Source organism: Aythya marila (assembly GCF_965140915.1).
Source record: "Aythya marila genome assembly, chromosome: 9".
NCBI lineage: Eukaryota > Metazoa > Chordata > Aves > Anseriformes > Anatidae > Aythya > Aythya marila.
In genome coordinates, this window is record NC_139050.1 from 12,459,180 (window position 1) to 12,482,376 (window position 23,197).

General features: G+C 43.0%; 1 protein-coding gene and 1 long non-coding RNA gene across 4 annotated transcripts in view; one reads left to right on the forward strand and one right to left on the reverse strand.

Annotated features, from left to right (window-relative positions):
• ARHGEF4 (Rho guanine nucleotide exchange factor 4) overlaps positions 1 to 23,197 on the reverse strand; it is a gene marked incomplete at its 5' end in the record, with an annotated part of 114,381 nt that overhangs the window by 24,222 nt on the left and 66,962 nt on the right. For all 3 annotated transcript variants that reach the window (XM_082767020.1, XM_082767021.1, XM_082767022.1), the window contains one exon: positions 14,208 to 14,347. In XM_082767020.1, coding sequence (XP_082623146.1) covers positions 14,208 to 14,347 — 140 coding nt within the window. The remainder of the gene's footprint in view (positions 1 to 14,207; positions 14,348 to 23,197) is intronic.
• On the forward strand, positions 9,833 to 12,479 carry LOC309881555. The gene is made up of 3 exons (XR_014318152.1): positions 9,833 to 9,972; positions 12,233 to 12,274; positions 12,409 to 12,479. It is a non-coding gene; the product is annotated as an uncharacterized lncRNA (long non-coding RNA).

Sequence of the window (23,197 nt, forward strand, 5' to 3'; positions counted from 1 at the left end):
GGGAGAAAACAGTGAGCATTTTGGGGTGCTGAATCAGCTGTTAATAAGACAGGCCTCCACCGCTACTGCATGCATGGGCTGATCCTGCCCAAGCTTTAATGTGTCAAAGAAGAAAAGGGAAACATCTGGGCAGAGCAAAGAGGACTTTTTAGATACAAGGAAGCCATGCCAGGTATGGTGAGATCTGGCAAGCGGAGGGCCAGAAAGAGAAGGAAAGGAGGAGGTGACACCAGCAGGAGCTGCCTGCTCACAGTTAAGGTGTCCCCTAACCGAGCCAGCAGCAGCTAGCACAGGGTTAATTACTTCATCACCACAACACCAACTTCAGCTACCTGATCAATACTGTGGGATGCTAAATAAAAAGAGGTCCCTTCAAAACTTCCCTGCAGCACCTCTCTGGCACAGCGTAAGAAACAGCTATGGCCTCCAATTGGGTGACAAAAGCCACCCAAGGAGTGCTTCAGCTACATGATGCCTGGCTAGACAAGAGCATGAGTCACTTTGTGAACCTCAGGTACGTCCTCCTGGCTGGCAGATGGTTGTGCTCAGCCCAGCACAGCTTACACGTGTTGAGCCAAACACTGGAATCGACCTACCTAGCTCTCCAGAGCTAGGCACGTGCGTGCAGACCCTGTGAATTACTGCAGTTCTCATTCTTTTAATCAGATGGTTTGCACTGTTCCAAGATACGGAGCAGGTGAGACAGCAATAACTGACAGCTCAAACACACTGCAGGGCTGCCATGATGCTGAGGCCTCTTGCTCCCACTGCTGCTTACAGCAAAATGCTCGGCACCTGCAGGAGGGGTGAGAGCTTCTGCATGCTCAGACACTTTCAGAGCTGGCTCAAACCTTGTCTGCGATTCTGCCCTCCCAAGGAGCTGCCAAAAGCTTTCTCCATTGCTCTTATGAACCTAAAGTCACACCTAGGTTCCCCATCAATCATTTGAATACCAAGCTACGTTTTCACATCTACACAGAACCTGTTCTTTCCAATAAACAATCTTGTGTCCACCTTATGCCATAAAGTTCTGATTCAAACTAAGGCCACTGAAAAAGGTGAGAGGGTATATAAAACAGGTTTGTTTGAAAGCCAGTAGCTTCATTCTTTGGTTTGAAATGGTAACTTCAGAAAACAAAAACACACAGTGGATGCTTGCAGTGGCTGTTTATGACAAGGTCTAGCTACTAGAATTAATAGTCAAGTTTTTAATAGTTTATAAAGTGCATGAGATTCCCAGAGAATCACAGAGCTGGGGCCTGCTGCTCCATGCTCAGCACTATGGGAGGCTCTCCTTTCTCAGCAAGAAGCATGTTCCATACTCAGATGAAACAAAAAAGAGCTCAGCAAGTATACATCTCATTTCTTTGTGTGCTAAAGCAATGTGGATTGTACAACACCAACATAATTATACACAATCACATAAGTGGTACAGAGAACATCACTCACAAGATGACAGAGGACATCACCACCCAGCCCTTCTCACCCTCACACCAGACTGCAGGAGCCATAAACATTCAGCTTTGAAAGGACTGCAGGAACTTCAACCATTAGTGCCAGAAAATGTACTGCCCTCATGAAAGCTGGGCTTTAACTGCAGATTTCCTAACAGACAAAATGAAGGATCCTGCCAAATCTTAAGGGCTTGAATATTTTTCAGTCTCCAGCAGAAAAGTGAGCAGTGTTAATGAGAGTAGGGCACTGTAGGCTCTTCTCCAGTCTGTCTTCCTCCAGGAATTGTCTCCGCTGTTGCCACCAAGTAGAGGGTTGCTTCATTGAGATGCCAATTTCCAAGCCTGGAAGTGCTGTGATGTAGAGGACTGCTGATAAAACGTCACCAAGGCGAACAGGCCTGGAGCAAGCATGCTGCTTTGCTGCCCTGCTCTCCTAACAGCTCTACAGGAATGCTCCTTGAGTGGTTTCCCTGCTGTGCATGGCTGCTGCTGGCCAGCAAGAAACATGAGGCCTGCAAGCAGTGTCCTGTGCCGGGGTTCTGCCAGCCATTTTAATACACATACACATAGCAGACAAGCACTGAGATGTAACAGAGGAAACAGGATAAAAGCCAACAAAATACTCCTTCCACACTGCTGCAATTTATTCAGCCCGAATTCCTGATGCACTCTAACGATCAATCACTTTGGCTAATTGAACATTACTCAGACACCACCGCACAGCACAACGTTCACAGCCCTCACGATGACAACAGCCGAGCAGCAGAGGCATTACAGGGTTCAGCGTTTTGCAGCGGGTGCATACATGGAGCAGGTCCTTGTGTGAAGGCTCGTTATAGCACAACTGTCCCTCTGCAAACAAAGCAGCAGCACGCTGGGCTCCTCCGGGGCTGAGAAGTGCAACGGATAGGGATGGTATTGTCATCGTTAGCAATCGAGGCCGATTAGTGCCACGGACAGCAGTTACGACTAAGCAGGGTGGCTCTGTTAGCTCTTTCCCTCTCAGGTTTAACGGTGAGATCCAAACCAGAAGGCACGGGTGATGACAGGAGGAGAGCGAGGGGAGCAGGGTGGGGAAGGGGGTTATGATTAAAAAACAAAGGAGAGATACTCTGAGACACACAGTCACCGTAACGGCAGACAGGCAGACCAGAGGCAGACAACGACATGCTGACCTGCTGATTTATCGCCCAGTCCTGGAAACCCCCAGCCACCACACCACTACCGGCAGTCCTCCTTCAGTGGAACGCCAAAAGAAACATCAGCACCACATTGACGATGATGAGGAAGAGCAGGATGACAAAGACCACGACCCGCTGGGTCTCCGGGTTCATGTTGCAGCGGAGGAAAGTGTGAAGTGCACTCCATTTGTGCCTGCTTCGCTCAGGGGCCTTTGCCATAGCTTCAGCCCCCAAAGAAAAAAAAAAAAAAGAAAAAAAAAACACAAACAGGCTTCTTTAGTGACTGCTGTACAGCCCACAGCAGGGGCACGGGTGGGGGCAGAGGGCTGGGAACAAAAGCTGTTTTGCAGCTCTCACAAGGAGAGGTCTGAATGGTCTGACACAGCCATGGCTGGTCGCGCACAGCACGTGTGCCGAACGCCCCCTCCCCGCGCCCTTATCTCAGGGGGACGCCCATCAGCGCATCCCCGGCTCGCCACGTCTTCACCGAAGGAGCCGTCGCCATCACGTTAGCGGGAGGCAGGCGCTGGATTCCTTCTCGCAGGGAGCCTGAGCGAGGAGCACTGCAATCCGGGCTGCAATATGGGCTTTGCAGAGAGCGGCTCGGCTATTTGCTGGGCGCCGTCTCCAGGATACATGCGGGCCTTGGCAACGCGGCCAGCGCCAGCCCAGCGTGGGGTGCGCAAGGAGGCTCTGAAGGAGGGGCGGCAGCGGATTAGGCGGCTGCTTTTTTAAATCCTTCCACCCGCGCTGAGAATGTGCCAGCACCGGAGCCAAGTCCTGCCAGGAGGCAAATCCTGCCAGGGGTGCTCCTGGGGGATGCTGCCCATGTGACGGCACAGGGACAGGGTGAGGGTATGCAATGAGGTGCTCGGCCTCTGGGGGGACGACAGGCAGGAGATGCTGACCTCTGACCGGGGTCTGGAAGACACGGCTCTTGTCTGACTGCACTGCCTGCTTCCTGGCAGGATCCTGGAGCCAGGCTGTCTGAAGGACTTGGCTACCTCTGTGAGTGCCTCTGTGGGACTGAGGGACTTAAAACCCAAGTGTCTGCAACCAGAAAGCCTCCAGTCAGCTCTGCAAAGCCCTAAATGTGCTTTTGTAAGCTTCACGTTTTGCTGCTGGACTGTGAAGTTCATCAAGCATCAAATTGCTCGGCGTAGACTCTCAGATGCCCCAGCCTAACCACAGCTCCCACCAGTGCCTGACAAGCACAAAAAGGCCCTGCTCCTGGCAAAGGGCAGGGGTGGCTCTTGCCGAGCACCCATCACCACCAGGCTCTTTGACAACTGCTGCAGCCCTTTTCGTTCCTCCAGCCAGGGAAGCGGAGCCCAGCTCGCACTCTGCCTGTGGTGACAGCACTCCTGGGAAGGGATGAGGAGGACCCAGTACACAGGACCTTCTCTGAAGGGAGGTACTTCCACATCTAGCTCAGGTGCTCGTCCTCCCCCAGTGAAACAGTGAGGAAGCTATCTTTTGTTCAGGTGTTAGCACATCAATGTCCATAAAATTTCTAAAAGATTTGTACAGCTCCTGCTTGTATCATGGAACATGGCAGGTGAGAGATTTAAGAGGAAAAACGTTTCAGAGAGACAGTCTAGCTAAGTACTTTTGTTTCATTTTGTTTTCTCCATAATTGTGCTAACCTCAGCAGGGGTTATGTAGAAAGTGCTAAGCAGTCAAACAATTTCTACTGTCTCCTTAAGCTTCTGTAACATTTAAGATGTCTTCTCTCAGGCAGTGTAAAACCAAAACCAAGTCTAGAATTATTTCAGTTTGCAGGTTTCTGAAATTAAAGATCCTACAAATCTGCTTGTCTCTAGCCTAAACACAGAACAAGGGGGAATAATGCATAGGATGAATGCTTGTGCTCTCAGTATAACTTCAGGACCTGCTAAGCAATACTTTCCATACAAGCAAACTGCTGGGACCCATGGGTTGCTCCAGCTCCAAAGTATTCTTGGGCTTTCAGCCCAGTACTTGGACCCTTGAACTTATCCCTGAACTTAGGCTTCAATTTAATGAAAGTTCTTCAAGTCCAGTTAAGTAACTGCATTGTTTAACTCTCAGGCATTCTGCAATCATAGATATATTCAGGTTGGAAAAGACCTCTAGAGCATTGAGTCCAACCTTTAACCTAGTGCTGACAAGTCCACCACTAAGCTATGCTACTAAATTCCACATCTACACATTTCTTGAAGACCTCCAGGGATGATGATCAACCACTTCCCTGAACAGCCTATTCCAGTGCTGCACAACCTTTTCAGTAAAGACATTTCTCCTAATATCTGAGCTAAACCTCTCCTGGTACAATCTGAGGCCATTTCCCCTCAGCTTATCACTTGGTGCTTGGGAGAAGAGCTCAATCCCCACCTCACTACAACTTCCTTTAAGGTAACTGTACAGTACAATAAGGTCTCCCCTGAGCCACCTTTTCTCCAAGCTAAACAACCCCAGCTCCCTCAGCCACCCCTCATAAGACTTGTTCTCTAGACCATTCACCAGCTTCATTGCCCTTCTTTAGGCACACTCCAGCACCTCAATGCTATTTTTCATGGCTTTTTGTGAACAGACTGAGTTTGGTTATGAGCCACGGAACAGTATTTTAGGGTGGAGGGATCTTTAGGAGGAGGTAATCATGGTGAATGGGGGAAGCATTATCACACATGCTTCTTTGAGATCTGCACAGTAACTACTATCTTATCTAATCCCTCAGTTACACTGAACAGAAATACACAAACTCCAGTGACCCACCAAGACAGGTACCAGTGAGACAAGCTGGCAGAGCTGTATTGTTGTTGCCACAAGATACTGGACAATTTCTTAAATCAGTTAAGGTGTAATTAATTCTCCAGTAAATTCCTGAAATCTTTGCAGCTCATGAACATATTTGAGCATTTGATGGTGAAAGCATAAAAAGTTTGAATATCTAAAAACACATCTTAAAGGGGAAAGTAGTTTCCTTCTTGGATGCTGCTTTGAGACCTCTTGGATGGAGAAATGTAGAGGAAACTGTTATCCCAAGATGAAAATCTATGAAAAAAGATGGAAATTTATAACAAAGGGTGCATTTTCACCTGACTTTGTTGCAGCTGTCTGTAAGAAACATCCTTAGCTAAAGCTATGTTACTCTGCTTGAATGTACAGACCTAAGAGACCTCCTGCACTACACTGCCTGAGCACATCTAACATGTTTATCTCGTATACACCTTGGAGCACTACACAGTTAACCTTAAGTTGCAGTCACCTTTATGACCCCCCAGTGAATAAAGCATACATAAGTAGAAACCTGTCTTAACAAGGATAGAAACTGTGGTGACACTAGCTGTGACCTGACTTTGTTTTCAGCCCCATGCAGTGAGTCCCCTTTGCAGCCTGTGCATGGGGGAGCTACTTCCATGGCAACTCAAAGCATTCACTCTGGTGGGGTAATGCCATGTGACATTTTTCTCTTGCACAAATAAAACCTTACTCCTGTTACTCACTAATCAGACAAGCTTCTGTGATAGGTGACATCAGCGAGAGATGAAATAACTGAAGGTTTTATCTTGTGGCTTGTAGACGAGTAGGACTTAGTTTGTATAATGATCACTGAGGGTGCATATTTCAAGTGAATATTGCACAATCTTCATTGGAATCTGATTTGCAATCGTAATAATTTATTTCTAATCCTTCCTCTAAGAGCTATCCTCAGCCAGATGAGGAATGGGATCACACCAAGGGAATAATGCTATCACTCAAACCTGTGCAAATGGTGAGTACACAGCAGCCCAAAGGCCTGATGACACAAAGCCATGCTGCAGTCACAGAGTTAGTGACTAAGACTTCAGAAAGTAAATTATTCAGGAATTATTTGTCCAGGCCTGACCTGTTGCTTTGCTTGTAAGTTGAGCAAACAGGGCTTAAGCTTTTAAAGGCTGTTTTAGGTTTCAGTTTTACAAGGCCAGGAGTGTACAGACAAACCTTTTTGACATTTGCCTGTCAAATGAAGTGGTTCAGTATCATCACAGCTGAACTGAAAGGCACATGTAAATACATGTAAATGTGAAAAATTAAGTACAATAAAGCACAGGTGCTCCAGCAGACCAGACAAATAAATAAATGAGGAGGAGACAAACAGTGAAGTTACATCCTGTGCACTGGGACAACACACGTCTCAGACTGAGGCCTCCCACAGGCCAGTGCAGCCTGGACCAGTCCCGCTGTCAGCACCTTTCTCCTCACTCACAAGAAAGCGGGCTTGGAAAGCAAGGCTCCAAATGGTAAGCTAAGAACCATGCACGTCAAATGCATTTTTCAAAAAGAAAACAACAAAACAAAAACAGGTTTTGAGTGGATGTTCAATGCACAAATTTCTCCTTGAAATTCCCAATTGGATGTAATTTGTCTGAAAACATCAGAACAAGTACAGCTTCTTAAACCGCACATGTTCATATATGTCTAAAATGGAAAGCAATCTCTTAAAAGTCCACAATTTGCTCTCAGTTTTACAGGGTGTAATGCTGTAAGGCCCCCACTGTGTTATTAGAGCAGTTACTCACACTGCACGTTCTTCTAGATACTGCTGCAAGGTTTAAGCCCACACATTTTTTTATAGCCAGTACCTCCCTAGACTCTTTACTCATGCAATACTGCCTAATGCAGCAGAAGAGCGTCCCCTAAAGCATAAGTCTTGAAGGGCTGTTCACCAAGAGCCTGCCCCATCAAAGAAATAAACAGTCTAACATGTCACTTGATAGCGTCCTCAGAAGCAAACTTGGTAAGTGGCTTTTAAGATGATTAACAAAGTGGAGATGCAAAACTGATAACCCCAATGCTGCTATTCAACAGGAAGTAAACAAGGTGTCCCTCTGCTCTACTAGCAACGCGCCTAGTTAGGACAGGAATGTGAAGAAACAAGATGTTCAGTTCATCCCGGATAGTGCAAGCAACCTGCTTTCGTTTGACAAAGCCTGTGGAGATGAAGACCTGCCAGCAACTGTTGATGATGGTGAAATAGCCAGAAGCAAGATCCTTTCTCTAAAGGTTATAGATAAAGTCAGCTGGAAGCAGCACTGAAAAATAAGGCCCCCCACCATCTTTCTAGGTTACTTTTCTCTACAACTGCATGTGCCTCTCAAACCAAAACCTCCACAGAACCTGCACTTGACATCCAGCAGCTGTAAAGCAGCACAGCCCTACTACTGTCCACTAAGGCCCTGATTACTCTCTCTTTGCAAGTCTGAGCCACATGGATGTGTGCCAGTGAGTCCCACACTGCTGGAGACAGAGGCCATTATGTTTGCCTGCCTCTGGAACGTGCGTGTTCGAGTGTGGGAGTAGTGGGGTTAGCACACGTGACATTGACTCATTCTGCTGCAAGGAGCAGGCGTAGGACTGACCTGCACGGCTCTGCCAGGATGCGATGAGGGCACCGAGCAAGGGCTGGCCCCCGGTGCCCCAGAGGGATGGGAAGTCTTTTCACGAACCTCAGGAAAAGCGGGGTTGGTGCTTCAGGAACTTGGTTCTCACTGACTTTTCTTCCCTCAACAGGTCCCACAGTTTTGCTACTGTTATCAAAGCAGTAAAATAAAGCTGCAAAGAATATGCCAATGCCTTCACTGCATTAATGCATGGCTGAAGTTGCTGCTAAATCTGTCCCCTACTCAGTGAGGGTAGGACAAGACACAGGACAGGGCTGTAGCTGAAGGAAAACATCTTTTGAGGGATTAACAGTGCTCTCTGAAGGGCCAGAGGAGTCAGGAGGGACTTTAATTTTCCACCACACAGTTCAAATGTGTTCTGTAGATTATGGGGAAAAAAAGAAAGGGTTGCAGAGATGAGAAGCTCTAAGTCAGGATTTGGAGAGGGAAGAACAAAAATAATTTTTCTAATGTCAAAGCCATGCTGAGAGGAACCTGAGGAACAAGTGTGTTATAAAACCAGTTTGTTGCAGATACACTCGCTCCTCTCTGCAGAAGCTTAAACCTGGAATAACCTCTCCACTAAGCTTTACCCAGCATTCCTGCTCTGTCACATTCCTCCTTTATCCCCTTCTCCCAGGAAATCTTTGTACTCTGATCCACTTTGTTATTGTGCTGTTATCCATTGCAGGTGTTTCTTGAACCAGCTGAGTGTTAGACAACTGAGGGGTAGACAACCCAAACTATTTTTAAAATACAGACATTGGCAGAAATAATTGGAAGTACAAGATTTTTCAAAAGAGACTTTGCACACCATCATGCTACAAATTCAAGTAGTAATAAGATGCAATTTAATTTATGGTCCATCTCTGAGGTCAAATTTTAAAAGAGGTGCAAATATTACCTTGCTTCTAACACACGCCCCACTGCAGAACAGCAGTGGAGAGTTAGGTACCAAACCAAGGGCCCCTGGAAGCCAAAGAGGGAGCTCCCAAGGACAGCTAGTGAGAGACCAGGGACAGAGCAAGTTCCTACCTTGTATCAGACAGGGCAGGTTTCAAAGCAAGGCTCCCACTTTGCATGTGAATGGTGAAACTGCTCATCTTCACCTGCCCACAGGTTTACCATTGGCTGTCCTTGCACAGGGCCTGAGTGATCAGGTCCTGTCGGCAACACTGGTTGAAGGATGGCAGATTAGAAAGCCTGCCATTAGGCACAAGTGAAAGCCCTGGGCAGGCAGGGACCACCAGGACCTCAGACAGTTAGTGCTGCCTGCCACACTATCTCAACTGCAGCAGAACAAGGATTTGAAAATCTCAGTGGCGCCAAGGTAGATGGCTCTTGTGCTAGGAGCGACAGGGAGGAAGCCAAGGCTTTCTACAAATGTGAGCTTTAGCCCCACAGGACACCATGCAACTGGGATGCATTGAAAGAGCTCTTTGTAATGGGATGCCAAAGCACTGGGAGTTGGTTGGAGCCTTCACCATAAGGAGGAAACACGTTTTGTTATTAACATCAGCAATCATGCTATGTGTGTGATCAGGCAGAGTTCTAGGTACCCAAGAATACACCAAATACAACACAGGCAGAGTTGGAGATGATGTGGCGCAAGTAACTTCAGGAGTTAAAGTGTTCGATCATTTCTTCTCCAAAGGGAAAACTGTTTGTGGAGCCAGGCCTGTCCCTCCACCCCAGTAACTACGAATGCTTCTACTGCCAGGAAACAGACATTACTGGGAGTCCCCTCATACTCACTGCTATCATTAACAAGCGTTAACAGAAGCTGTTAGTCTTTGCAATTTAACAGCTGGCAGGACAGACATAAGAACACCAAAGCCATCATACTGCCTCCAGTTATTTCCAGTTGTCAACCTTGGTTGCAGAAATATGCAAGACACAGGAAAAGGAATTAAACCCTCAGAAGAAAAAAAGGAGGTGGGTATTTATTAACTGGTTTCTGTTTGCCCTAGTATCAGTTGGGAGAGCAATATACTCACATTATGATAAAAAAGTTATAATAAATCTTCTCTCCCAGATTACACTGGTATGTTACGTATTCCTTCCATACAATCAGTAATTCTGTCTGGAAATCTGTTATGACCAAAAGGAAAGAAAAAAGGGATGACAAGACTTTGCTGCTATATTTTATTTTTTTTTTCTGTCTTGCAATTTGTCCTTTTATGGTGCACAAGAAGTTTTAATTAATTGGAATGTAGATAACATCAAAAATGCCATGAAGGCTGTTATTCATGTTTGAAAAAGTTGAAATTTTTGTTCTGATTTCATCTGCATTAACATTTGTTTAATATTTTTAAAAAATATTTATTTATTTAAAGTGGATTCCCTTACAGTTTACATGTCTGACTTGTTTATGGTTCGATGTGCCTGGATGAGCACTGGGTGACAGTAAAAGAACAAATTCCCAGTGAGTGATCAGAGTTCAGCATAAAAATAATGCTTTAGAGACTCAGCCACAGTTGTACACTGCTCAGTAACACAAGAAAGGGAGGACTGTTGCAGTATCTGTTGCCTTTGGTTAATGGTAGATGTATTGTTTACACCACTTCCTAAACATCTTTCTGTATGAATTACTTTGTTAAATCAGAAACATGTATGACAAATTAGCTTAATTGCACCCTGTCAACAAGCACTGGTAAAACACAAACATCTGTAACACATTACAATATTCTCATTTTAAAACATAAGGCAACGCTGCTATACGTCTTAGATAAAATCCTCTATTGTTGAATTCAGTGAATCCCTGCATTTCCTCAGGAACAAGACTTCACATACCAAATTCCAAGCGTATCAAATGTAGAGCCATAATAGATAAGGAAAATACAGGGAGAGTCATGCTACTCTTTTCCAAACATTTACTGCTTTGCTTTCATAAGATGGGGACAATACCAGTCATCCAGGGCTCTAAGAGGCTGAACACTCCACCCATGTTGAATTGTGACAGCATTTTTCCCAAATTACAGAGCCATGAGGAACCCTTCATACAGCAGTAGGGCAGAACAAGCACTTTGTACATATCAGAAGCTTTCAAGCAAACACACCTAACTTACTTGCACAGGCCACCATAAGCAGCAATTTTCCTCATTATCACAATCCTCGCTCAAGAGCTCTGCAGGCAGGCTTTTATATACTTAATTAATTAACCAATTTCTCTACTTTAGTCCACATGTACCATGTTTCACGCAGCTTGAAGTTATGTCTGTCCTATACATAGTACATACATAGTATTTTCGTACACGAAGGACGAAGCCACAATACATTTAGGAGCATACATTTTCTCTTGCCATGTTTTACCAAATTATACTGTGGAAGTAAAAGAATGCAAGGATAGGGTCTTTACCTAGAATAACCACAAAGTAAATGCCACCAAAATCAACCTAAACACAAAAATCTCTTTTCACAAACATCAGGACTGCATTTGAAAGAACGTCAAACCGATGCCCCCAGAAAATTACTTCCCCTGTCTTTTTTCATCCTAAGCCCTTATTACTACTTTTTGACTGATTTTTCTTGGCTCTGACACACACTCCTGCTGATCTTCTTAGGTGGGCACAACTTTCCCAACTTTCTTTTATCCCTCTAGCCTTCCTGCCAATAAATTATTCTACATCTATGAAAGGTTTCTTTTATTTTTCTTCCTCCCCTCTCCCCCCCCCCCCAACCATTTTCTTCTGATCCAAACTGAGCTACAGCTCAGTGTTTTTTTGTTTTTTTTTTTTTTTTTTAATAATTATTTTTATTTTTCTTCAATGAAACATTTGGACTGCCAAATGCCTTAAAAATGTATTTCAGACTTCTCTGTTTATTTGAAAGCTGCTTCTTCCAAGAAGACTAAGAATAATACAGTTACCATAGTTTCCTTATCCATGACCAATAAAATGCAGTTTGGAATAAAATAAAGCAAGGATGACTACTGAGAAGATTTACTAAACAACTGAATGTTGATAGCTTTGCATTGGATCAATCCTAGCATTACTACTGAAAATATTCAGGACTAATCAATCCCCAGATTCTGGACTAGTAATGAAGCTGAAGGCTTATGCCTTTCTGATTACCAGCTATATGAGATATTTCAGTTCCAACACTTAAGATGTCTCTTCATGTAAAATCTGTACCTCACAGATTTAGTATCTCACCCCAGTGAGATTTCATATGTCTCTGTACTCTTTTGTTCCAGGAAGCGATTGTGTAGGAAGCACTTTACTAATGCTCAGTGAAGGTAAGAGAGAGATTAATTACCCGTAGAAACCCATTGACAAAGTAAATAACGTACTGCCTGTTCTTACAGTTTTGTTGGCCCCTGAACAGGCAAGTTTCTAGGAAAAACGCCAAAAACAAGCTTTTTTCTTCCAGTCAACTGGCCAACAAAATCTACATATGCTTCAAAGACTATACAAATTATACCAGCCTTGGACTCATCCATTTGCTTTCCTGATCAGAAGTTATATGATGGAACTTTACTCAAATAAAGTGATTTGATATTTTTTATTTATTTTTTTTTAAGAAAAGCAACTGTCCTCAAGAACAGTGAATGATGAAAGAGAAAAACATGTCTGATGGATATTAACACCCACTGCCAAGTTATTTTTTTTCCTGATTTTAAAGAGCTGTTAAGATTTCATTTAAATATACAGACATTTATAAAAAGGAAGAGAATATGTAACTATAAAATAATGAAACAAAAAATCCAGTGTTTTTTTCTGTTTGATGAGCCACAATAATAAGAACTGTCAAGTCAAGCACCTACATGGGAGGAAAGCAGAATTCTCCTCCCATGCTCTCAGTGCACACTATGGGATTGACTTGTATGGTGCCTGGGCCTCTCACAATAGCACACCAGGTAAATGTGAAAGAATGCAACTCAGCACCTGCAATACAGTCCCTTTTAGTGCAAAACACTGAACAGGAAATGAAGAAAAAATTACTTAAGCTAAATCTCTTGTGTCGCATCTCATGGCTAGCTATTTTGGTGTTCCACTGTTTTCTGGCCAGTAACAAGAGCTGAAACAGATGAGGTTAAATCAAAACCTCTAACCATGGTTTGATAACCCCTTCATGTAAACAATAGGGAAAGAAAATACAGCAAATCTCTTCCTTACCCCAAACAACCAAGGCTATAGTCATGAATTCTGAGTACAAGAGGCAGGAAAACTGCTCAAAGAACATTTGAAGTTGTTGTTTTTAAGGAAAGACTGTTATCCTCACCATGCAGTTTACTTATAGCTTTTATAGACCCCAAAGGCACCATCACTGTGTATATCTGAGCTAGAGGCACAGAGTCTCAGTCAACATAATTTCAGTTATAGATTAGCCACAGGAAAATATATGCATTTTTATCCTTGCCTTCTCATCTTGTGAAGGTATCAGAATATAGGGAATATTACGGAATATAGAAAGGAGTGTGTACATGAGTGTAAGAGATCACTCATATGGTGAACATGCTTCACTCCTCCAATGGAAAAGCTAATCCGTTCATGCCACTGAAAAAGCAATGTGTGTAGCGGCACCAGTTCTAATGCATTAGGCAAAGCCATTATATTTTTACAGGAATGTCTAAATCCTATTAATTATTGCTCATATTATGTTGAGAAGTACATTTTTAAATTGCTTATCTCAAGTTAATCAGTGCAAGAGCTATAAAACAAAATAGCTAAAAGCTATTAAAAAGGTATGTCTTTCACATCCCCAGAGTTAACCTAACATGAAGGAGCAGTGAAGACCAAGCCTACATTAAACTTTGTACCCTTCTCACCTACTAAGAAGTGCATAGGCTGTTTTTTTGTTGTTATTTTAAATAAGCGTCATGTTTATGCCTTCAATACACTACATTTCAAGTTTTTTTTTTTTGCCAGCCTTGACCAGGTTGCTCATTAATGGTTTTAAGCTTCCTGTCCAAAACCATGCAAAAGCAGAGTTAACTGTGGCTCTGCATCCCGTTACATCGTTGTTCTCCACTCCTCAGGAGGGCTTTGTGGAAAGCCCAGACCCTGTCATTACTCAGTTACAAGTGGTACCCTCAGTAAGTGACATCTGAAGCCACATCTATCCTCTGCCATTATCAGTTTGGTCCCAGACCTCTCTTATAGTTCAAAGCAAGAATTGACATCTTTCCTCATCCTGCCAAAAAACAGCCAGCATTACATGAGTGATACCTCATTGATGGCAAGCTGCTCTCCGCCTCCCCCAGCGTGGCCATAGCGGTGGTTGGAGCTCCGGAAGTCCTCGTACAGGTCCTCCTCACTTCCCACATCGTCCGTCAGAGCTGTCTTATCCAGTGCCCCATCAGCAATCACTGCAACAAGAAAAAAAACAAATCTGTATAGACTACAAGATCATAAGGGTTGCATCACTTACATGAGCTCGGTGGGAGTGAGTGGTGTGATAATAGTATAGAGGAGAAAAAGACAAGGAAGCTATATATGCACAAGGCAGAGAACGCAAATACAATCTTAACATTGCTATGTTGACAGAAAAAAATGACAAGGCAACAGGTTCATGTCTGCCAAACCAAACGCTGAGGATTATAATTTATCAAAATCCTTACAGACCAAGGAAATTCTCAGCCATTCACCTTCCTCTTTTTGCACCCACTCCATTTGGGAACCTTTTTTGTTGCCTAGAAGGGTGTTTGCTACACAAGTAGCCATTATTACCACAGGAGGGCCATTCTGCTCAGGATAACACTGAGTAAACTGCAGATAATTGAAGTTCAGCAGTCTGCAGTGTGAATAACAAGTCTTAAGACATAAGCATAAGCCTAAGAACTAAAAAAAATGGCATTTATACTTGCTATACATAGAAGAAAATAGCTGTTCCTCTCTTTCATAGGTAGGAACCTTTTTCTAAGGTCTCCTCAAGGCATTAGCAAATATACTTCCCCGTATATGTGAGTATACAAGTTGATGACTTATTAATTATCCCCTATCTATCTAGGCTACTGAGTTCTCAAAATCTGTGAAAAAATGCCAATGAGTAAAGAAGACGTTTGCCGACATATTCATCTGGATTAGCAACTGATAGAAAAACAGTTTCCATGACAAAGAGGTGGGCTTCACAGAAGATTTCTGCGCATGAAATAAGTAGCTAACACAAAGGCATCAAAATGTTTCAAGGAACAACAGCTGATGTAATTAATTTTAACTTAATGGACTCAACATGGCTGTACTACTGAGACCGAATGAAGTGAAAATACAGATATTGATACCATTACTCATGGTGACATTCTCACTGTCAAAAGGTATACATGAATTCTGAGTACCAAAATTTTTGTGGAACAGGTGAAATAACTTTTAGCTTGATCTCATACAACTTGATAGGAGAAGCATGGGTCAAAGTGGACATCAGGAAGAGGTTCTTCACCAAGAGGTTGGTTGCACACTGGAACAGGCTCCCCAGGGATGTAGTCACTGCACCAAGCCTGTCTGAATTTAAAAAGCATTTGGACTGTGCACTTAGTCACATGGTCTAAACTTTTGGGCAGACTTGTGAGGTGCCAGGAGTTGGACTTGATAATCCTTATGGGTCCCTTCCAACTCAGGATATTCTATGAAGTGTGTTTTTTTGTTTGTTTGTTTCCTCATTTCATTCCATAATGTGGAAAGTGCACGCTATGAGCCTAATTATGACAAGAGGGGGAAAATAAAAGTGACTAAAGTTTCATTAGGTTATTACCTGAAAGCAAAGCTTCCAAGTAACACACAATAAATTGCCATAGAGGTTACAGCAAGACCTACAAACATTATACTCATCAATGGTTTCATTACACATGATGTTTTTTTAAGCCTGCATCAAGAATATGTCCAATGACAAGGTGAGGTGTAAATTCACTGTAGCATCAATCAGTTCAGTACAGTTACTCAACATCAAAATGACTGGTTTACGAGGTACTTAATTACACCCCTCCAACTAAATACCTGATTGTTTATGCTCTGAATTCAATAAATACAACACAAAGACATATTCATCATCTAAACCTGGGATCCCATTCAGTTTTGATAGAAGTTCAGGATGTGGAGGTGAACGTGAACTTATGATTAGAGCAGAATTTTCTGTGGAAGTGTAACTCTCCAACCATTCAAAATTAAGTGACATTGGGCTAAAAGAAAAAATAATCAAGTATTCTCATAGCTTTGCTCTGACACATCATTTTACTATACAGAAGTTTTCTACTGAATACATGCCAGTAGTATACACAGCATAAAAACAGTGCTGGGGCAGAGTCCACTACATCTAAGACTCAGAAACCAATTGGTATGCCACAGATATCACTTTATGCAGAGTTACCATGGTTTGCAGTTTAAAAAAAAAAAAAAAAAAAGTACATTAAGTGTCAATTTTTGTTCATACATAGCCTGGAAAATATTTATCTAATTGTGATGAACAACTTTCAGTGCATTTGTACAAAAACAAAAACAAATTAGAAATGTTTTTCAAGAACATTTTTTAAGGAAAGGGTTAGTAGTCACTTAATTCAAACCTTCTTTGCATTCATCTGATCTCATTCTTTTCCCTTATTTCATGCATGGTTTCATTGCTTTTGCATCTTCTGCTATTTTTCACTGCTAAGAGTAATTTTCAGTTTGAAAAATGCTCTCTGACATCTTTAAAGCTTCTGTGTGTCCCCACCCCCATTTTCCTGTTTGTTCTCTGAATCTGTGCTTAGATGAAAAAGCAAAAGCTCCAGGGAGATATTTATCTGTATTACTTAAAATGCTCTGTACCTCTGCTAAGTGCTGTGAAAGCTGTGTTTGCTTTTACTAAAGACTTGTTTTTCTTCTCTGAAATTACCAAGTTCATCATTTTTCCACAGTCTCAAACTGTTATTGCATTTTGGATCACTTTTCTGAGGGGAAGAAGTTTTTAAGAAGTCCTCACGAACATATTCCACCAAAAATGCATTTCATGATCATGTAGTTCATTTTTTAAGGTCAAATGGCCCAAGGTAGCTGTTTCATGTTTTCCGCAAAATGACTGATGATCCAGGGAAGAGAGAATGAAAGATAAAAACTTGCTCTGAAGCATCTTACAGGAGAGACACGATTACAAACAAAACAGTAGTCTCAACTGGTGACCCAATGCACTAGAAATCCATCAGGGAAGTAGAAGAAGGAAGGCTTTCAATGTCAGTAATCACTCCACAAGCACAGCGTAAACTAGGTCAAGAAGAAAAGAAGCAAGCACTGTACAAAAATCTTTAAAGACAAGTTAGCAGAGATTGAAGAAGCAGTCTATCAGCTTCTCAACTGCACAGTGTGAGTTGGACAGGCAAGTATTAAGCTGCACAGTAGTTGGTCTGGATGCCCTGTTTCCCCTCCCCACCAAACGCTCATCTCCATTTAACACAGAAATCCACTGATACAGTCACAGCCGGCCTCTCTGTGACTTTCTGAAACCACTAATCTGACCTGTCCCTGGCAATCAGGCAGCAAGAGAACAACATTGCTCTTTCTAATGCCAAGCCTCCAAAATACATCCAGTTAACTCAAGTAGATTCTTCCATATTTTATACGGCTGTCGTGCTAGATTTTGTTAAATACAGCAACAAATCCCATACACGGGGACACAGGGATCATCAGCAACATTAGTATAACAGCCTTCTGTGCAAGTATTAAAACTCTGCTTCCTACTGCTGTTAGCCTGAGACCAAGCTCCGAATTTATGGTATGGTAGCACAAAAGCAGATGGATAATGTTGGCAATACTGGCTGACAAAAAATGCTGCACAAACCGTTCTTATGCATCTGAATAGAGAATCAGTAGCCTGTCAGTAGCCTGGCTCCACAAGGACTCATCTTGAAGATATGGAGCAGCAAGAATTATACAAAAAATGTCCTTGAGAACAGCACAGGCAGTCTGCGTTCCAGTGCCCAAGAAGACAGCACCAAGACAGGCTATGTTTGGGGATGATTAAGAAAACAAAAAGGAGCAGTTCTATAAAAATAAAATGAAGCTTAATCAAAGCTGAGGAATAAGGTATAATGTTCACCCTCACACCTTCCTACAGGTTTCGGGCTGCAAGCATAAGAAGTCAGCAGTGGGCAGGAGTCCAGGCAAGGCACTGCTTGTGCTTCCACAAGCAGTAAGTGCAAGTAACTCCAAGAGGTGCTTCTACACAGCTACAGAGCTCTCCGTCACACCAAAAAGCCACTGAAGCTGTTCTCAGCTCCAGGGTTTCACATGGAAGGACCCCCTGTGCCCACAGTGGGAAACAGACATTTCCTGTGATGGCCACAGCACAAGCCACAGATGCACAGCTCAGATAGTGGCCAGACGGCTGCATCTTGCTTATAGGTAAATTATTACAGACCCTGGATAGTCTGAATCACCTCCTCCTACCCAGGGCAGTTGCCTGTATGTAGTGTTTTCTCTTGGGAGCCACCACACAGCCTGTCTGATGCTGGAGAAAACTGGGCCACACTGGGACAGCCTTGACCTACATACGGAAGATGGCAGGGAGCAAAAAAAAGAGCAAAGCCTTGTATTGTTCATCTAAGCAGAAGAAGTTGGGATTTGATATCTACTGAAGGGCACAGAATGAAGAAGAAGAGCCATAGTCCAGAGTCTTAACTCAAGGTGACATCGTTCATCACGTCCAAGCTTCTCCCCAATCTCAAAGGACCTGCTTTATACATTCTACATGCCATGAATTAGTGAATGCAACTTGTTGATAATTTGATAAAAACAAACAAACAAAACCCTAACACCACCAAAAAAGATTCCCACCCTCACTGGAGAAAGACAGAACTCATTTCTGGAGCAGTTTCCTCAGAGCAGCTGGGCACTGCCACCCCAGACCTCACACAGCCTGGTAGCAGAGACCTCTAAGACATGGGGACGTGAGTCTCACCCCACTGGAGAGAAGCTCCTGCCACGTGCCTGTGTCAGAAGCCAGGGACCTTGTACTGATGGAAAATGGACCACAGGCAGCCTCCCCAAAACTGTCTTTATGCAGTCTCCAGCTTTTAGGGGGGTAAGGCTGAGATAGGAATCAGTGATTACAGACAGCTTTAAAAACCAACAGCCTCCATAGTTTATTAAAAGCACATTATGTTAATGACAAAGGGAACAAATTCTGTGTATTGGAAACACCTCTCATCAAGTGTGCTTTTCCAGTATCACATCCACACGCTTAATAGGTCTCTATGTATCATTTACATTTAAAAAAATTCACTGATATATCAGTAGGAGCCTGATTTACACTCGCAGAGCAAATTAATTCAGAGCTAACAACATCATTCCCTCTGCCTCACTGAGCAGAGATTGCTGTGGTTATGTGCAGTGCCCACAGGAAACTGCATTGCAGCTGCTGAAGGGGGTGGTTCAAGATATTTAAGATACTAACCAAACAAAAGAGCTGTGTGGGGTGGGGAAACCAAACCCCAAACCCACTGCCCAGATCAAGACAGCCCTTCCACCCTCCTCTCTGCCCACTCTGAATCGCTGCACACTGGTCTCTCTTTGAAACAGCTGCCACTGCGGTGCTGCAGCATCCACCAGCCCTATTCTGAATTACGTGCATCATTCATCAGCTGCTTGATATACCCAGGTCCCTGTGCAGCTGCCACAGTGAAATCCATCAGTGATGTCATCCCACTCCTGCCCCAACAGTGCAATTCTCCAGCTCTTTACTGTGCTGATGGACTCTCTCCTATCATTCTGTTTATGGCCGTGGGCCGGTTTAACAGGCAGAGGGAAGTCTGGTGGGTAATTAGCAACAAGGTAACAATGACCAGTTAGTATGAGCTTCATGCAGAGGAAAAACAAACAAACAAAACTGACATAAAAATTCAAGGACGTAGGCCTGCAAAGCCACGCCTTACAGAGCTAAGATCTTTGTGATGACATTTATGAGAAGGTAATGAAACAGTTTGGTGAATCTTTGAGGGGAGAATAAAAAGGAAAAAAACAGCATGTTGAAGAGGAAGGAAAATATTTCAGTGGAGAAAGCAAGCTTCTTTCTCTCATTTTAGAGAAAAATTAACAAGGAAAAGGATTCAACATACCAAAATGAAATCAGCGTTTTGGTACAATGCCACTAGTGGAATTCCTTTTGTGAATGAAACCAGTTCCTAATTAGCTGAGGCAAAAAGCAAGTCTGCACTTGAAAACAAGGACACAGTTCTTCAATGGAAAGCTGAGTGCAGGTCCTCTGTGCATCTGCTGGGTGCATCACCCAGGGTAACATTCATCAGCAATAATGCACTGAGCCACACACTCTGGTTTCAAAAGTTTCTAAACCCCAATTAGAATCTAAATGACTCGCAATGTGGCTTAAGGGAGTTCTCAACTCTCCTGGGTAGGGAAGATAATTATGGGGAAGCGAGATGTGGACTGTGAATGGCTCGGCAGCTCTGACTCCCACATTACTGCTTGCCGCACACTTGCAGCCTTGATCCGTGTTGCCTCAGCGGGCACATGGCAGAGAGCTGCCCCGGCCCCTTGCTCGCTTGCCGAGTTGCACTGCAAATGGGAGAGATGTGGGGGAGCAGTTTAAGCAGATTTGAAGAACAGTGAAATTATGGGAAAAACAGATAGGAAGTAGCATGTATGGTCTTGGTCCAAAGTCTGTTTCTTTGTTGAAAAGCACCTTTGCTGTACTGGATACTAACAATTAATTCACTGGCTATGTTCCAGTCACAGCTACTGACATGGAAAAAAGCAGGCATGTCCTCCTACTCTGTATATTTATTGTTTATTTGCTGAGGCCTGATTACTCATTCATACAGACCTGTTTGCTCTTATTTTTCAGATGGATGGCTTTGGAAATGCTATTTACTTTACATCTGCACAGCGCTGAACAGGATGGGGCCAACGTTAGCTTAGTCCTTTAAGCCCTAGCAGAATCTAAACACAAAATCAATTCTAGCAATCAGAAATAGCAGACAAATCTCTTCCAGGATCCAGGCACATTCTTCGCTGCATCCTAAGCAGGATGTTCTGTTTGGAAAGTCTGTCACTGCCCCAGTAACAAGCCTTATTCATGGACGTAGCTGTTATTTAAAGGAGTTAACTGGGAGGAAAAATAAGGGTAGATGAAACTAGCCATCATATTTTCAAACTTCCCTCTGTAAACGACTAAATGCTTGTGTTTCTTGTTTCTAACAGGTAACAAACATTAACATGCCAAGCATACCAAATTTTTAACTGTTGGGGCATTCAGAGCTGCTCTGGGCAGCCTGGGCTAGGGCCTCACCACCCTCCGAATAAAGAACTTCTTCTTTAGATTTAACCAAAATCTCCCTCTTTTAGTTGAAAGCCATTACTCCTTGTCCTATCACTACAAGACCTTGTTACAAGTCCCTCCCCAGCCTTTCTGCAGCCCCCTTTAGGTACTGGCAGACTACTGTAAGGTCTTCACATTTGGGATTGCCCTGACCCAGGTGCAGGACTTTGCACCTGGTCTTGTTGAACTCCATGAGGTTCACACAGGCCCACCTCTCCATCCTGTCAAGGCCCCTCTGGATGCCATCCCTTCCCTGCAGCATGTTGACCACACCGCACAGCTTGGTGTCATTTGCAAATGAATTTGACTCTGTGTAGTAGAGCATGATCAGAGCCAACTCATATCAGCATTAACCTTGGCTAAGCTTTCAATTCATCTGCAAAGGTGAAAATACTGGATCTACGTCTACATGCCTGTCCATTCTTACCCTAAGGTGTAACCAGAACTGAGGAAACCTGAGCAAGTAAGCCAGGAAATGAGTGCAATAGTTATTTACTGTGGACAACACCTACTTCAGGAAACTTAGAAAGTAAAAGCAACATCAAAGGGTGTTAATGCAGCTGAAAAGCCTGAGAAATGTGAATTTGAAAAGGCTTGGTCAACAGATTTCATCAATTTTTATTTGTTTTTAGGAGAGCATCTACTCCAGCTGTTCAAAGCCTTATAGACACATCCCAAATGTGGAAAGGTAGCAAATCAAAAGACAGAAAAGACAGTTTTCTTAAAGATTATTCTCACAGGCTACCCTACGTGACCTCAACACGTACCACTACTTCAGCGCACTGTTATGTGTGGCATCGCTCTTAAAGGTCACTTCTGGGCTCTCTCATCTTTTGCTTGCACAAGTATACAAAACTCGCCTGAAGGAATATGCAAATAAACGAGCCACACTATTGTTACCAAGACTTACTGATTTTTTATAATTTCATCTGCACCAAAGCACTGGTTCAGAATTAATCGAATTCTACATCATAATCTTTTTTTTTTCCCTCCTCCAGAAAAATAGAAATACTCAACTTGGACATAACCAATGCTTCTAGTCATTACCAGTCCACAAATGAGAACTTTAAACTGAAAATGCTTCCCCCAAAACCACTCAGGGAGCATTATTCCTCCTACCTCTGCACCTACTCTCCAGGGACATATTGGAGCTTTATAATGCAGGTGCTGTTGTTATCTCCCAAGTCTCATGCTGCCCTTGTCTGTCTTAATTATACTGATGCATCTGTGATGTTTGTTTCACCTCTAAAACAACTTCCTAAGACTATTTACAGTAGCATATTAGAAATTAAGCTAGCATTGGCTCTTATATTGCTTGATTTCTTGTACCTGTCATTTTGGTTAAACAAAGGAAAGAATATAAATGTGGTGTATGAAAATAAAGTTGATTTACATTTCCAAAATCTTTTATTATGTCTTTACATCCCAGTACAACCTTAGAAGACCAAGAGCTTGGAAACAAAGTCTGTACTAAAGCCAAAAAGCATAGTTTTCTTCTGTCTCCACCCAGAGTCTGGAAACAAGAATATTCCACTATACACTAAGCTTTACCCACTGGCCTGGAAAAGACAACTTCATAAGGAATGGCTACAGTCATTTTTTATGAAGAATTCTCACTAGGAAGCAAAGAAATTTACACCACAAACATCTTTCAAATGTTGCACCAACTCATGCCAACTTTGCATCTTCCTTACATTATTTTTACAACAGTCAAACTAGTAGCAGAAAAAAGAGGCATGGGTCTTTCCTAAGATGGGCTAATTTATGTGATAACTTGAATGATAAAGAATCCATTAATAGTTTAAATGCCAACATATTTGGTTAAGATAAAACTAATTAACACTAGAACCTGAAACAAGGCCCATCCCCTACAGCTAGCTGACTGACGCAATGAACAACCCAGACGCACTAAGCACATATC